Source organism: Misgurnus anguillicaudatus, chromosome 13, assembly GCF_027580225.2.
Source record: "Misgurnus anguillicaudatus chromosome 13, ASM2758022v2, whole genome shotgun sequence".
Classification (NCBI taxonomy): Eukaryota; Metazoa; Chordata; class Actinopteri; order Cypriniformes; family Cobitidae; genus Misgurnus; species Misgurnus anguillicaudatus.
In genome coordinates, this window is record NC_073349.2 from 23,626,260 (window position 1) to 23,644,049 (window position 17,790).

A 17,790-nucleotide genomic window follows, 5' to 3' on the forward strand; every position below is an offset into this window, starting at 1 on the left:
TTTGGGTGGGATTAAAAAACGCGGTTTTCATTTCTTTTTTTATGCTCCTCAACCAACAGACAATGAGCGCTTTCAGTTAAAATAGATCTAATTCCTGTTAATACCATCTGGGACAATAGTAGGCCTATCTTAAGAGACATTGGCACTACAGTATGTTAACAAAAATTTGGTTTGTGGCTGTGGGCAGGGCTTTGTTTTGTGATGTCACATTAACAAGAGAATCAAACAGCATGTCTAACGAGACTGCTAAGGTAGTTGTTGTGTTCAAACACTGCCCACAAAGCTATGTTCAAATACCTTGTAAAAGTGGATTTTGCATAATATGTGCCTTTTAAAGAAAATTCAGAGTTTTCCATTTGTAAATATGTAAATCACGCTTTATGAAAAGTAGGTTTAGGGCAGGTTTGGTAACCAACTGACAGATTCCTGTCAGCTCATTTATTCCAGAACAAAACCTGTTTAGTGAAGCTGAGCTATTTCATCTTGTTCAGCATCATTAATCTGGACAGTCAACATGCAACAAGGAAGGCTGAGCTTAATTTTCTGTATGTTGATATGTTTTTAAAGAAAATAATCCTTTTCTGTAAATATGAGCAGTGAAATGTACACTTTTGTTAAAGTTTTACTTAATTTACTTTATTTTTCAGTGCTGGTGCTACTTTGTCAGTGTGGTAAGATTTGTATGTTTGTGTAAAAAACTATTATAAAAAAAAATCTAAAATATGTAAACATTTTAATTACATACATTTACTAATTTAGCAAAAGCTTTTATCCAAAGACTTACAAATGATATAGCATAACCAGGAAGTTGTCAGTTTATTAAAGGAGTTAAAATAATACATCCTATATTGTAATTGCTTATGTATGTGTATTCAATTAACATATACGTAGCATATTCTGTTTCTTGAATATTGGTGGTTGTAGTACATCTGGTGGTGGTTTGTTGTACTTTGTGGTGTCTCTTTAGGTGTCAAAGCTGTAGACCTTACCGCCTGTGAGGGAGAAACTGCTAAATTCACCTGTGGTTAGTTCTCTGTCTTTTATTTAGTTTTTATCTAATATTATATATGAAATATATACCTGCCTACCAGAGGTTGCTTTAGACTTTTTCTTTGTCATCACCTCCCAGCCTGCTAAACAGCAGCTATGAGACGAGGCATTGTTTTGACAAAGTCGCAATATGTTTCCTGTGGTATCTGGTACTGTAAGATAATTTCCTGAATAAAATAGCACCTCCCCAAAGGACACCGCATGGGGGGTCAACAGCACTACTGTTCAATTTGGTTCATGTTAGGTGAATTTGGAGGCCACGGCATTAACATATTTTTGCCATCAAGTTTTCCGTACCACTCTTTGATGACTCTGCCAGTGTGGCGTGGCGCATTTTCCTGTTGGTAATAATGGCTAACACCAGCAGGGAACACAGTTGCCATGAATGGTCTGAAACGATGTTCAGATACTTGATAGCTGCTGGGTCATTCCACTGAATGGGTAACATTGCTGTCCTCAGGATATTAAAAGTATAAAAATGCATGAAAACTAACTCCAAAAAACATTTTATTATTAAGCAAAGTGTCATGCATGTTTATCTAAACTAAATATTTTAAAACATTGATAAAAACTACACAGAAAACTAAAAAACAGCATTTTTATCTGTCCCTGCTCTCTATCTCTATACTTTACCTTTAAATATAAAGCAAACAATTCTTTAGATATCTTTATTTTTTGCATTTTTGTTTGGGTCCATATCACATCTTTGCTTTAAATATTTTTTACCATTAAAAAAGTCATAATATTTTTAGTCATGTCCCCAGCAGTGGTGTAGTTCAGTGTATACGCAGGTATACGGAGTATACTCACTGCTTAATTTGATGGCATAGGGTATACCCACTTCTACTTTAAAAAATGGGAGCATAAATTAAGAGTATACCCACTTCTCCAGGCACCACTACACCACTGGTCCCCAGGATTTCACTCAGTCCTGTTACCCAACACGTTCCCCCCTCTGAAAATTTAGGAATATCCAGCAAGTCACATTTTCAAGAGGAAGTAATATCATCTGGATCTTCTGAAGGTCATGTGAAGATCAAAAGTCACTTTTCTCCTTTTCTTTTCTGTATATTTTATGATATTGATGCTATATGGCTGTGAATGCCAACCTTAATGTAAAGTCCTGTTACCTATATTATTTCTTTGATGTTATCAGATTATTTTAAAATAAAACATTTTGGTAAATCACTAGAATTTGCTAAGTGTCTTTATGCTATTAGCACACACTGTAAGTCTGGATAAGTTGAGTTTACTGAATGATGGTAACTCGTTGCCCTAAGAAATTTAAGTAATAAATACTTAAAAACTTTAAGTGAAGTTTACTTAAACATATAAGTTGTTCTAACGACAATTTTAAGTTGCATAAACTTAATGTTTTAATTTCTTCCAATATTCCTGGACTCTTAACCCGGATTAGTTGACATACAATAAAATGTTCTGAACAGAGTTCATGTGCGGAAACACTGATCACCTGAATGGTGACTTCGCAAAATGATAGTTTACAACAAAACAACATCAATAATATAAGAGACATTTTATTAACAAATATTTGAGTAGTGAAAGTTCTTATCAGTTTTTATTCTGTGAAAAAGACAAAAATAATCAAAATATTCATGCGCAAAGGATTATGGGTATTCATCACAACATGAACTAATCGTTTAAGTTCATTTTACTTGAATGTTTTAGTTTAATGGATTTTGTAAGCTTAAAAGTTAAATCAACTAAACGTTTTAAGCTTTGGCATCAAAGCAGAAAATATTAAGTGATGTTTACTTGATTGTTTAAGTAAAGACAATATATGGGTTAACAGTGCATATTTACTATTATAGTGCAGCTATATTTCATGTATTTGCTAAATCTATGCTAAAAACTCAGTCCTGTTACTTTCTGTTATCAAAATGCCTCCATTAAGAAACCATGTTCAAAAATAAACTAGTTACCCGAGATTGACCAATACTCATTTTGAAAAGTAAACCATGTGTTTTATTAAATTTAGTGTTAAAATATACAAATATCAACATCAATTTTACAACAAAGTTACAACATGCAAATGGCAACGATTCGGTGGAATGACCCTGCTAGGGATGGCGCCGTTATGATAACGGGGCCTAAAGTGTCCTAAGAAAACATTGCCTATAGGCGTCTCCACCCAACAGGTGCCATAGCCTCTTTTGGTAATTGGCATTTCCAATCTCAACCATCATCAAGATGCACCAGGAGTCTTAAATCGTTAGACAAGACCACTTTACTCCAACCATCCACGGCCTATTTCATGCATTGTTGCTGATGACATGCGCTGTGAATAATGGGCGACAGTCTCTACTCCCCTCTGGCATCAGTAAGCTTCAGATGAATCTGGTTCATCATTTGGATTTATGCATTTGGCAGAAGCTTTTATTCAAAGTGACTTACAATACCTTACAAGGTGTACATTTCTCATATCAGTATCAGTCACTTGCTTGTCCAGGTAACAGGATACAGCATTATGAATCAGGTGTTAAAGCATTTTAAATGAAAACGAGTGGTAAATGTAACACTGTAGCATTGCTGCTTTTGAAATGCTCTTTGTCTTTCTCTTGAGATTTAACATCTCAGGTAATCGCTTGCGACTCAGACACTGCCAGTCTCCATTGTGGTGAGTTTTTTTAAAACACAGAATTTGCATTTTTGAAACATTTTATGCACAATGAGAATGTGTATACAGTGTATATATATATATATATATCACAAAAAAACTCAAAAAATCATGTGGATGTAAATATATATATAGATCAGTTGTAATGTTACTTTTCTATCAACAGACCAGGGCCGCATTAAAGTCATTTCAGCCAATTGTGGACGTACAAACAGTGCAACCTGCTCCAGTGGAAAACCAGCCAACCAGATCTCAAATATTCAATGCACCCAGAGTTCATCCCTAAACGTGCTGGCCAGTCGGTAAGAAAAGCGTTATATACATCGATATCATAGGTTAAAGGACGTTAATACGTTTTCTTTTATTATTTTTTATATTTCATGTTGTGTGTTGACAGATGTGATGGACGAAAAGATTGTTCCATTCCTGCAAATAGCACAGTTTTTGGTGATCCATGTGGAGGAACTTGCAAATATCTGAATGTGTCCTACATCTGCATACCATCAAGTAAGTTAATATTAACACTATCAAGTATTTAACTGCTTCTGCATTGATAGCTGTTTTTCTCCCTACAGGTGCAATAATACAGAAAAGGATTGTTTGTGAGGCAGGCACAATCAGTATCAGCTGTAGTAAGTTCAAATTGATTTGTGTGTGTGTGTGTGTGAGTGTTCTTTTTTTTGCGTAGCTTATTAGTATAAGCATCTTTTGCTACATAAATCACAAACCCCCTCAAAAAACCCATGTGGATGTAAAAAAATTATTTGTTGTCAACAGATAATCGGTTTATTAAGATGCTTTCAGCCAATTATGGGCGAACAAACAGTGCAACCTGCTCTACTGACAGACCAGCTGACCAGGTCTCAAATGTTAAGTGCATTTTAAGTTCAACCCTAGGCGTGCTGGCCAATGGGTAAGAGCAGTGTAAACATTATTAGGGCATCAACTGTTTTTTTTTTTTATAAATAAATTGCCGTAATTCTCTATATTTACAGATGTGATGGAGCACACGTTTGTTCTATTTCTGCGAGTCACACAATTTTTGGTGATCCCTGTGGAGGAACTTACAAATACTTGAATGTGTCTTACATCTGTCACCCAAGTAAGTTATTATTTTGTTTGATCTTGCTACAGATCTCTCATTTTAAACTTAACTAGTTTTGTAACTACTTGATAGATATTGAAACATATTGTCAGGATTATTGTGAGACAAAACCCAATTGCAGACACCGGTGGACACTAAAACAGGTTTATTAAATGAAAACAGAAAACAAAACCCACGAGGGGGTAAAAAAGGCAATAATCAGACAGACTAACAGGGTAACACTAAACAGACTTGAATAAACTAACTAGACTAGATAAGACTTGACTTTAACTTGATAATACAAAAACTCACGAGGAACAAACACACCATATAGACGGTTTCAGCAGTAACAACATAATCAAGCCGCTGCCGTGGTCCGTATATAACTTCCGGTGAACTCCGCTAACAATAAATAACAAAGTTCTATAAACATAGTTTGTTTATTTAACAAGCAAAAAACAACAACACATAGATTATAGGAAACCAAAACATTTGTTACTTTCGACGAGGCATTTGTTCAAGAGATCAGTTTAGCAACTAGTCAGACCATTAAAAAAACGAAACCGGAAGTAAAGTTTGGATCCAGACGTGTATTGCGTCAGCGCACGTGATGGGTCGTTCGTGAATGATCCGCTCTAAGAGCTGATTCTTTGTAGCGAATGAGCAGAGCCGAATCTTCAGACGCAGGCAGGGGTGGCACCGTAAGAGTCGGCTCTTCTAAGGGAGCCGAGCCAGAAGAGCCGAATCTATAAAGAGCCGGATTGCCATCACTAAAATGTAGAGTCGAATCCATGGAAAGAGTCGAATCCATGGAAAGAGTCGAATCCATGGAAAGAGTCGAATCCATGGAAAGAGCCCAATCCATGGAAAGAGTCGAATCCATGGAAAGAGCCCAATCCATGGAAAGAGCCCAATCCATGGAAAGAGCCCAATCCATGGAAAGAGCCCAATCCATGGAAAGAGCCCAATCCATGGAAAGAGCCCAATCCATGGAAAGAGCCCAATCCATGGAAAGAGCCCAATCCATGGAAAGAGCCCAATCCATGGAAAGAGCCCAATCCATGGAAAGAGCCCAATCCATGGAAAGAGCCCAATCCATGGAAAGAGCCCAATCCATGGAAAGAGCCCAATCCATGGAAAGAGCCCAATCCATGGAAAGAGCCCAATCCATGGAAAGAGCCCAATCCATGGAAAGAGCCCAATCCATGGAAAGAGCCCAATCCATGGAAAGAGCCCAATCCATGGAAAGAGCCCAATCCATGGAAAGAGCCCAATCCATGGAAAGAGCCCAATCCATGGAAAGAGCCCAATCCATGGAAAGAGCCCAATCCATGGAAAGAGCCCAATCCATGGAAAGAGCCCAATCCATGGAAAGAGCCCAATCCATGGAAAGAGCCCAATCCATGGAAAGAGCCCAATCCATGGAAAGAGCCCAATCCATGGAAAGAGCCCAATCCATGGAAAGAGCCCAATCCATGGAAAGAGCCCAATCCATGGAAAGAGCCCAATCCATGGAAAGAGCCCAATCCATGGAAAGAGCCGAACTGCCCATCACTAGCACACGTGCGTCCAATGGAACGTCTATAAACAGACAATCGAGCACAGACAGCAAACACAAGGGCATTAAATAGGGGAGCAAATCAAGAGGGGAACAGGTGACATGAATCAAACAATAATGGGATAATTAACACGGAAATAAGGGGGCGGGGTCAGGAGACAAGACAGAAAGCACATGGCTAGAAAAACAAAGCCAGTGCTCTCACAAAACACGGGGCTGCCATAATCCTGTCACAATGACTAGAAAACTGTGACCTGAAGACAGGATCATGACAATATATACATTTCTCACACACACATATATGTGGGTTAATTAATGTCTATGGAATGACAATTCCTGTTCTTAGCTTATTTTCTTTTCGCGTGATTCTGAAACCAAAACTTAAACACGCATTTCACCCTGAAAGTTTATTTTGCTGCTGTCTCTGCCTTTCACCCTCATATTGATGGGTGTTCAGTAAGGAATCTTTGGTTTGCCAACTATTATCCATTGAAAGAAGCTAAAGTCTGCTCAGAAAGACACTAAATGTCGCTAGATGATGTCATGTGATAATTTACGTATTCATGGCAGCATTGCATTGTATTTGCATTAAGACTAGTGTTGGCACTTTACATCAGAGTAGCCAAGTTTTTTCAATAAGTCACCTTTAAAAAAAATCACAGGTTGCAGGTTTTTGGTCTTATTACCCTACTGAAAAATCCAGCTAAAACCAGCATAAGCTGGTAGCTGGTTTTAGCTGGTTGTAGCTGGTTTAAGGTGGTTTACGCTGGTCCTCCCAGCCTGACAAAGCTGGTCATGCTGGTGGGCCAGCTGGTATTCCAGCATGACCAGCTAAGTCCAGCTAGACCAGCTTAAAATGTGACCAAAACACAGCTAGACCAGCTTGCTACACCATCAAAACCAGCTAAAACCAAGCTGGGGACCAGCTAAAACCAGCTCACCAGCTTATGCTGGTCTTAGCTGGATTTTTCAGTATGGTATTAAAAAAGTCTGGCTATGGGTAATGCCCAGGACACACTGGATGATTTTTACATCTTAAACTATTTTACATCCATGGGCGACCACAAACATAAAGATAGTTTGAAGTGATTTATGATGGCTCCTCGATAAAAGGGGCGTATCAAGAACACATCTGGCTAGATGTAAACTTGTAACTGGAACAGTACTTGATACACAAGTCCAGACAAAAACATATATTGAGAAACAGCCCATGCACATGGAACTATAAACAGACATGATCATTTCAAAATAAAAGACATGAACTACAAAACACAAGATAGGTCACAAACACTGTATAGCCAAAATGAACTTGAATTTGGTTACACTGAAAAATATGATTCATTCAATTTACTCAATTTTTTAAGGTAAGTGGTTGCAATCAATTTATTTAAGCTACATTTAAACAAAAAAAGTAAAGTTATATACAATAAAAAACTTTTGTTTAAATGTAGCTTAAATAAATTGATTGCAACCACTTACCTTAAAGCTTTTAGTAAATTGAATGAATAATTTTTTCAGTGTACATCGTGTTTGCCTAAATTATATTTACAGTTCAGTTTCCCGGACAGGGCTTAGTCCCCGACTAAAATGAATTGAGCTCCCTTAATTAAAAAGAAACTTGTACGGACATATTTGCATCGTATGCCCTCGATTAACAAGTCACCGGCCGCCACTGTTAACAACATTAAATCAGTGCCATTGTTTTGTCTTAAGATGCATACCTGTATTGTTTTTTTATAAGGTTTGTTTGTAAAACTACTTAAATGTCCTAATAAAACTAGGATTACTTTAACTGTTTTCGGGAAACTGCCTCTTAATCATGTAAGCAATTTTTTTTTACTGACAACCCAAATCTTTTAAATGCAAAATCGCTTGCTGGGATCAGTGTTTGAAGCAATAAGGGAATTATTGTTATTGCAATATTTATTGTATTTCAATATTTAAGTAAATGATGGATAAGGTTGAACATGTTAAATTATGTATAAGCACATAAAATATTGACAAATGTATGTAATATTCTTTTTGTTCACACAAAAACACTTGTGTTATACTATTTATCAACAGACAATCAGTTTATAAAAGTGTCTGCAGCCAATTATGGGCGTACAAACATCACAACCTGCTCTACTGGAAAACCAGCTGACCAAATCTCAAATGTTCAGTGCTTTCAGAATTCAACCCTAAGTGTGCTGACCACTCAGTAAGAACAATGTAAACATAACAAGTTATGGGACATTAAAATTATTGCCTTTATTCTTTAAAAAAAATGTATTCTCTGTGTTAACAGATGTAATGGAAAAAGCGATTGTTCCGTTCTTGCTAATAGCACAGTTTTCGGTGATCCTTGTGCAGAAACCTACAAATACCTGAATGTGTCCTACACCTGTGGCCCAGGTAAGTTAGGGACTGTTATATAGTTGTGTTTTCATTACCATTTAAATTGCGCAAATTGAAATTGTGAATTACGGGAGTAAAAAATTGACGTTTTTGTTAACATAACATCAGCGTTGTTTTACATTGAAATTTGCATGTTTCCACCTCTCCAACCTTTTTGTGATCAAGGGCTACCACAATGGATAAAAAACAATTTGGAGTGCTACTTTTTAATATAGTCTACTAAAAACTTTTGTTTTACTTGTTGATTTTGCACCACGTTGTAGACCCCTGGTCAGGGCATGAAATTAACACCCGACCACGCGCCAAATGCGGGTGGATTTTGTAATTGGCGGGTAACACTGTCAATCTACTAGCCACATTGGCGGGTAGCCAATGCGAATCAGTTATGCGCGGGTCATTGTATGAACAACCCACTACCGACCGACATTTTCAACTTTTCATAGATTCGGCTCTTTCGGCTCCAGCTCCGGCTCCACATTTTAGTGATGGCAGTCCGGCTCTTTTTCGGCTCTTCTGGCGTCTTACGGTCCCACTCCTGCCTGCGTCTGAAGATTCGGCTCTGCTCGTTCGCTACAAAGAATCAGCTCTTAGAGCCGGCTCGTTCGCGAACGACCCATCACTATAACCCGCCCGCAATTGTTGAAAATAGTTTTTAAACTCGACCGACTGACCGCGTCCTGAATATCATTAAAATATTTTTGGATGACTCGTAACCGGCACCCGCTCATTTTTTATCAACCTGCGCATATCACTGATGCAAATTGAGTGATTCATTAAGAGGATGCGCCTTCTGTTTCGCAACGTTCATGCGATTGGAAAGAAGATGAGGCACTTCTCTGACTACGTTTGGATGTGCGAGTAAGTATTAAACTGTTGGTGAGATGGGATGAGAATAATGCAATGCTGACATAGGCTACAGTACAATCGCAGTTGCACAGATGTGTAGTGCTGCTGTGATGGATCAGAACTCATGATGTGTAAACTTTAGAGAGAGTTGCGCTACTGTGTCTTATACTGTTGTATATTTACATACATTTTGTGAATAGAGTAATGAAAAACAACGTATGTGGGGCGTTTATGTGCGCAGTTTGTGCCCCCTCTGTCTCTGTGTGCGTGCGCGGGTTTAAGGGGACTCAATAGGGCACATCGGAGAGACGCGTTGCTAAAAGCATGCGTACATAACATTTTTCTGCTCTTGACTGGGCACATATAAACAAAATGATCTCAACAGTATTCATTTTCTAATAAAACATTTTTTTATGTCTTAAGTGTATTTATAGAGAGTCAAAAACCAGTATGTGCTGGTCTTAAAGAGACAGTAACCTCAATTAACCTACTTAAGTCTGTGTCATTAATGTTAATCAAACAACCTAAGACAAAGAGAAAATCACTTTTGTAGATCTGAAAAAATATATATTTAATTCATACAATAAAGACAGCGTTATCATTCACTATTCAGGCAAAAAAAAAACTGGCTGGTAAAAAGTCTCTGTGGCAGGTGGATTTCTAAATCCACCTGCCAAAGTGGCTGGTGGTCAAAAAAGTTAACTTCAGGCCCTGCCCCTGGTTATTGCCTGAGACCTAAAGGCAGGGTGCATGATTATTTAAGGTCCAGACTCTATTGGGGTTGGAGCGTGTTTTAGGTGATTTCAAATATCAACATTGGCTTTCAGAGATCACACACCCTGCCTTTAAAAGCAAATATTGTTATACATTTTATAAATGTGATAATTTTTTTACAATGTAGACCCGGCCACCTAGGAGTGAAGAAATTTACACATCATAAATCATCTCTGTTTCTGTGAACTTCAGGTGGAAGTCTTCTGGTTCATTTATTCAACTGTTTGAGATTTAATAATTAGATTAAATAAATGGTGATTTTGTATTAGAATGGGCATGTTTTAAAAATTGTGTAATATCTGAAATTAGTGGATGTTTGTCACATTACTTTCACAAAAAATATTCTTTTAATGTATCCTGGATTTTGGTGTACATTTGGTGTTCATTCTGTCCTAATATAACCAACTGTGTCTGTTCAATAAATCACTTTCAAATGCAAACTCTTCTGTGTTTCCTCTGAAATGTTGTATACTGTAGATCTAGTCCAAAACATCTTAAATTAGCAGGATCACCCATAAAGCTTATCTGATTTAGCCCCACTTGATTTAAATAAAGACAATATTAATGTGTTGTTCAAGTATGGTGACGTGTTTCAATAAACCTAATTTATTAGACGTGATGTTACAACAACATTATTGTTTATTTATACTTGTTAACCACTTTAATATAAGTAAGAATATGAAACAAAGTTGTGTTTGATTTTAAGTTCATTAATAACCTCCAAATGTATTAACTTTGAAATCTTGACAGGATGATCAAAAGTTGTTCCAGGACTAAAAAGAAAGTTCATCCAGAAGCATTTTTGGCAGTAGATTAAATTAAGCATTGCACTGCATATATAAAGACACTTCTATTCAAAGCAGCTCACAATGGATTCTTTAAGTTAACCCTTGTGGGTTGTTCCCATTCACTACCCTTTCGGGTTGTTTGTGTATAACTCAATGTACAAGCCAGAAATTAAGCTCTGTTTTTTGCACAGGCCTACTAAAGGGTTAATGGTGCCACATGGTGATCAACAGTAAAAATGACAAATTTTACCTCTTAGCAAAAGGAAAAACCACCAACAATCAAGAATGCATGATAATAAGGTGTCATGGCTCTGCAATACATTTTTTTGTTATAATTAAAAGTCAATGGGGCAAAAAAGCCACAAAGAACTAATTAGAGAGAAAAAAATAAAAACTGATGCTGCACAAAAACTAAAAATGCATCAAAGCCAATGTTTGTACCAATCTTTGACAAGCCCAAGACGTAAAAAAAGGTTTTAAAAAATCCAGTCCACAATCCCTTTTTATATTGAAAATTTTGTGTGTTTTGTCCTATCAAATCAGTGACACCACTTATGAACTTGGCAATTAAAGAGTTAAAGTCATGGAATTTTTTTAAACATTTGGTAGTTTTGATCAGTACTGAGGGCGATTAACAGATTTATGGAAAAAAATTCATCTGATACATTTTTACAGTTGTTTAATTTAATGGCTTTTTTGTACACGAACAACCCAAAATGGTAGTAAATTTGCCCACGGTATATTGTTGAGTTTTTGACAAATTTCAAAGCATTTTCTCAAAATGTGTGTAAATATAAGATTTGTCACTGAAAATCATTCCATTTGTTGAAACACAGAAAAAGTTGTGGCCAAATTAAGACCTAAAAAACAAAAATGGCCAAAAAATTGCCTCAACAACCCATAAGGGTTAAACATTTTATCAGCATGTGTGTTCCCTGATGTTGAACTCACAACCATTTATACTTCTAACAGGAACACTTCTAGACCTTTGAAAGAAAAAAATGCATTGTTTACATAAGTGTAAGAGTGTACAAATGAAATGATAGATGGGATTAATGTTGCCAGTTGAACAAACAATGCTACAAAAACAAACTGATGAACTTTTGTCTGGAGTAGTTTGATGTCCCTCTACCGCAGGTGTTCCTGTAGCTCATAGGTAACGTGATGCTTACAGTGCTATTACAGAAAACAAACAGACTAATAAAATGCATTTTGTTTTTACAGCACTTTGATTTAAAGCAACACTATGTAGTTTCCATGTAAAAATGGCTTACAGCTCCCCCATGTGGTTGAAAAGCGAAACAGTGCCTGGTATCAGACACTCTTCTGCTGGCAGGGGGAGGGGCGGGGCTGTGTTTTCTACCCTCCACCGCCACTTTCAGAGTGTGCTTGTAGCAGCTAGGAGGCTGCTCAGGTTGCAGCAACAGTACAATTTGTCCAGTTAAAAGTTGTTCTATCACTGAAATAATTTTAGAGACATTATTTAAAGGTAAAAAAACTACATAGTGTTGCTTTAAAGCCTCTGCCAAAAGCATAAAAAATGAAGATCTGTGGTGCATTTTTAAATGAGACCTGCTACAGTGACGTTAAATCAGAATTAATTTTGATTTGTTAAAATTAGCTAATGCACAATATGAACATATGGTAAATAAACTACATTGAAAAAAAGATTCATTCAATTTACTCAATTTTTTAAGGTAAGTGGTTGCAGTCAATTTATTTAAGCTATATTTAAACAAAAGTTTTAATGTTTAAGTTTAAGTTCTATTTTTTGTAAATAAATTGATTGCAACCACTTATCTTAAAAAATTAAGTACATTGAATGAATCATTTTTTTTTTGCAGTGTATAGTAAAATAAAAACACAAAGCAATGATATTTGTTTACAATAACAAAGATTAATACATACATTTTCAATGTTAATTTAAGCTAAACATATTGATGAATAAATCTTATTGTAAAACCTTACCATATAACAAGAAACATTTGTTGTTGCACTTTATCTCTGTATAATTATATATATATATATATATATATATTAAAATGTCCCTTAGTGTTTGGAAAATGCAGAAGTTTCTCATTTGTAAATATGATTTATGTCCCTTTGGATTGCATACATCTGCATTTTCAAAGCATTACTGTTTTTTATCATGCTTTGAAAAATAGGTTTAGGGCAGGTACAGTAACTTGACCAGCATTATAAATTGGCTATATCTAGCCTTTGTTTCAGAACAAAACCTGGGTTAGTAAGGCTAAGCTATTTCATCTTGTTCATCATTCATCTGCACGATCAACATGCAACAAGGAAGAATGAGCATCATTTTCTGTAAGTATTTGTATACGTTTTTAAAGAAAAAACTACTTTGCTGTAGCAAATATATGAGCAGTGAGATTTATACTAATTTACGTTTATTTTTCAGTGTTGGTGCTTCTTTGTCAATGTGGTAAGGATTGATGATTATGCATGCTAAAAACAATTATACAAAAATCTAAAGTGTGCAAACATTTAAAATAAAAAAAATAAAAAATAAATAATACATCCTATATATTGTAATTTTTCATGTCTGTGGATTATTCAAGTGCCGATTGAAATCTGCATATTCTGTTTATTGAATGTGTTGGTTTTAGTAGAGCTGGTGACAGTTTGTTGTACAGTAAATGTTTATAAATAACTGTTTGTCTCTCTAGGTGTCAAAGCCGTGGACCTCACCACCTGTGAAGGAGACACTGCTAGACTCACCTGTGGTTAGTTCTGTGTTTTAATCAGTCTTTGCCACTTCATAATACCTTTATATTATATTATATTATATTATATTATATAACTGCTGTTTATTTTTCTCTTTTGAGGTTTAACATCAGAGGTAATCACCTGTGAATCAGACACTGCCAATCTCCATTGTGGTAAGTTCTCCAGATTTCATTAAAACACTGAATTTGCACTGAATTTTTAAAAACTTTTAAGCTCAATTAGAATAAAAGTATATATAACCTTTATAATGTTACTTTTCTATCAACAGACCAGGGACGCATTAAAGTGCTTTCGGCCAATTATGGACGTACAAACAGTGCAACCTGCTCAGGTGGAAAACCAGCCTACCAGATCTCAAATGTTCAGTGCACCCAGAGTTCATCCCTAAGCGTGCTGACCAGTCAGTAAGAACCGTGTGAACATAATTACAGCTTAAAAGACATTAATATGTTTCCTTTAATGTATTTTTTATTACTTTTCTTTAATGTTGTGTGTTGACAGATGTGATGGACAAACTAATTGTTCCATTTCTGCAAGTAACTCAGTTTTCGGTGATCCATGTGTAGGAACCTACAAATATCTGGATGTGTCCTACATCTGTATACCATCAGGTACGTAAATATTAACACTCACATTTAAATAAGTGTTTATCTTCATCTGCATGAATGGCTGTTTGTCTCTCTACAGGCACAATAATACAGAAACAGACTTCTTGTGAGGGAGGCACATTCAGTATCAACTGTAGTAAGTTATATATCCAAGCATCTTTTGCCACATCAATCACAAAAACTTAAAAAATCCCAAGTGGATTGAGATCATTATGAGTAATGCTACTTTTTGTCAACAGACAAACAGTTTATTAAAGTGCTTTCAGCCAATTATGGGCGAACAAACAAAGCAACCTGCTCTACTAGAAAGCCAGCTGCTCAGATCTCAAATGTTAAGTGCATTCAGAGTTCATCCCTACGTGTGCTGGCCACTAAGTAAGAACAATGTTAACATCATTATTAGGACATAAAATGTTTTTTACATATATTTATATAAATATATAAATTTATATAAATATAAATATATTTATATAAATGGCTTTAAATCTCTTTATTTAAAGGTGCGATGGAGCACACGCTTGTTCCGTTTCTGTGAGTGGCACAGTTTTTGGTGAACCCTGTGGAGGAACTTACAAATACTTGAACGTGTCCTACATTTGTCAGCCAAGTAAGTTCATATTTTGATCCTGGTATATACGTGTGCATTACAGATCCTTTATTTTACACTATAGTTTACGTATCTACTCGATGAATATTTAAACATGTTTGTTAAAGGAATAGTTCTCTTAATTTAGGCCATCTTCTAGACAAAATATACTTGGATTTTATATTTGGATGTAATTTTTGCAAAAATAACTATGATATTTCAACCCAGTATCACAAAATTACATACCTATAGTCACGTAATTTTGTGAGTCTTTTCCTTTTTACGTGTCACTGTCACGTATTTGTTACTCAACTGTTTTGTCTTATTTTCTTACCATTGTCGCTTCGGTTTTGGGTTAGATTTACATAAAATGACATCCTTACCCAAACCCAACTCTAACCCTAATGCCAGGCGACAATGGTTTAAAAACTTAAAATATAAAAAATAAATCATGAAAAAGGTATAAACTAATACTTAAAGTGACATCCTAACGCAAACACCAAATCTAACCCTAAACCGAGGCGTCAATGGTTTGAGGGTGGGACGGGACAGTTGAGTGGCAGGTGCGTGACAGTGACACGTAAACAGAAATACGTGACATGCTCACGCAAAAAGGTGGAAAAACATGTCAGTGTCACGCGTAAGACTCACAAAACTATACATAATTATACAGGGTTGGATATTTTATCATGCAAGCACAGTCAACAGTGAAATATTCACTGACAGCCCAAATTTTGTCTTGTTTCAGCATAGACTTCTGGGCTGTGTTTGGATGACTATTAGACATCTTTCACTCAAAAAAAAAAAAAAATGCTTTTAATTGGTTAAAAAGGGACGAGCCCAACCTCTTGAGTTGTAATTTGCTGGGTTGGGTTCACCACAATATGATGGGTGGTTTTAAGGCCATTGTTGGGTCAAATACACTGTAAACATTTTCTGGGTTAATTTAACCCAACAGCTGGGCTTGTTCCTTTTTGACACAAAGCTGGGTTGAAAATAACAGTATATGCAAAAATGACTCTCCGATGTTTAAAGCAAAAAGTAAAGTATTATTTTTACAATATTATTATTACAATATAAGAACCAATCTGGTTCTTATTTATTCTTATCTATTTGGTTTTAGCACTAATATGTGTCTTGCTAGATAATTATTTCACACAACTTTGGTTAAGCCTTAGAGGACATCTTTATTATTATTATTATTATTATTATTAAATGATGGATAAGGTTCAACATGTATATAATATTCTTCATTTGTTTCTTTGTCTTTTTGTTTCACACATGTATTATACGTTTTATCAACAGACAGTCACTTTATAAATGTGTCTGCAGCCAATTATGGACGTACAAACAATGAAACCTGCTCTACTGGACGACCAGCTGGTCAGATCTCAAATGATCAGTGCACTCAGAATTTAACCCTAAGTGTGCTGACCACTCAGTAAGAACACTGTTAACATTACAAGTTATGGGACATTATAATGATTGCCATTAGTATTTTAAATATTGCTTTAATTCTGTGTGTTAACAGATGTAATGGAAAACAGGATTGTTCCATTACTGCAACCAACACAGTTTTCGGTGATCCATGTGTAGGAACCTACAAATACCTGGATGTGTCCTACACCTGTGGCCCAAGTTAGTAACTGTTATATAGTTGTGTTTCCATTACCCTTCACATTAGGCCCAGTGAAGGAGCACACTAACATCTAGGGGTGGTTTCCCGGACAGGGATTAGCTTGGACTAGGCCTTAGTTTAATTAGGAAATATAACTAGTTTTAAACATGCCTTACTAAAAACATTACTTGTGTGCATTTTGAGGCAAAACAAAGGGCACTGATGTATTTTAAGATATGTCAGTGCAAGTTGCTTTCGGGGCAGCTCTTACATTTATTTAAAGTCTAGGACTAGTCTAATCCCAGTCCAGTAAACCGCCCCCTAGTGTCTACAGTGCTCTGTGTGTGGGGCTAAGATTCAAACTTGTAATTTTGTCCTATAGTGGTAGCCTTGGTAGGCAGGTTGTACAGCACTGTAAAACTCATTTATATTTATCATAAAAAGCACTTTACAAATACATTGAATTGAGTGAAGTAGCTCCCCCTTAAAATCTGCAATTATTAAGATGAAATGTTTACCCCATATGAGTTTCTCTCTAATGCAGTTTTATACCATACTGTATTGTATATAGATAATTGCCCAAACCGTTATAGCAAATATTATTGTAAATGTTATGCTTTTTTACTATGTAGATCCAGCCTAGAAGTGAAAACATCGCCAGAAATCATCTCTACTTCTGTGACCTTCTGTGGAGTGAGGTGGAAACCTTCTGGTTCATTTTTTCTTCATAAGATTTAATAATTTGTGATTTTTATAATTAGAACGAGCATGTTTTAAACATTGTGTTAGAGACTGACATTGCATAATATGTGAAATTAGTGATGTTTGTCACAATTGCCTTTAATCACAAAAATATTATTTTGATTTATCCTGAATTTGGTGTAAGGTTGATTCTGTCCTAACGTAACCAACTGTGTCTGTTCAATAAATTGCTTTCAAATGCAAACTCGTATCTGTGTTTCCTCTGAAATGTTGTATACTGTAGATTAGTGGTTACCTACCTTGTTCCTGTTAATCTACCCTCCGATCCTGCTTCAGCACCCCTGCCTCAATTTTTTAGGTGTTTGATTGGGGTTGGAGGTGAACTTTGCAAGAAAA

At 35.9% G+C, this 17,790-nt stretch overlaps 2 protein-coding genes across 2 annotated transcripts; both read left to right on the top strand.

Annotated features, from left to right (window-relative positions):
• Positions 1-860: 860 nt before the first annotated feature.
• Positions 861-10,863, top strand: LOC141369248 (L-rhamnose-binding lectin CSL3-like). The gene is made up of 11 exons (XM_073874823.1): positions 861-866; positions 925-1,024; positions 3,632-3,685; positions 3,852-3,987; positions 4,083-4,192; positions 4,261-4,317; positions 4,463-4,598; positions 4,681-4,787; positions 8,392-8,527; positions 8,615-8,721; positions 10,472-10,863. The coding sequence occupies exons 1-11, from the start codon at positions 861-863 to the stop codon at positions 10,483-10,485; spliced, it is 963 nt and encodes a 320-aa protein (XP_073730924.1). The 3' UTR covers positions 10,486-10,863.
• A 2,828-nt stretch (positions 10,864-13,691) lies between these two features.
• Positions 13,692-17,600, top strand: LOC141369249 (L-rhamnose-binding lectin CSL3-like). The gene is made up of 11 exons (XM_073874824.1): positions 13,692-13,710; positions 13,820-13,876; positions 13,979-14,032; positions 14,149-14,284; positions 14,382-14,491; positions 14,568-14,624; positions 14,728-14,863; positions 14,989-15,095; positions 16,380-16,515; positions 16,606-16,712; positions 17,325-17,600. Exons 1-11 carry the CDS (start codon positions 13,692-13,694, stop codon positions 17,333-17,335), a joined length of 930 nt encoding a protein of 309 aa, XP_073730925.1. The 3' UTR covers positions 17,336-17,600.
• The last annotated feature ends 190 nt before the right edge of the window (positions 17,601-17,790 follow it).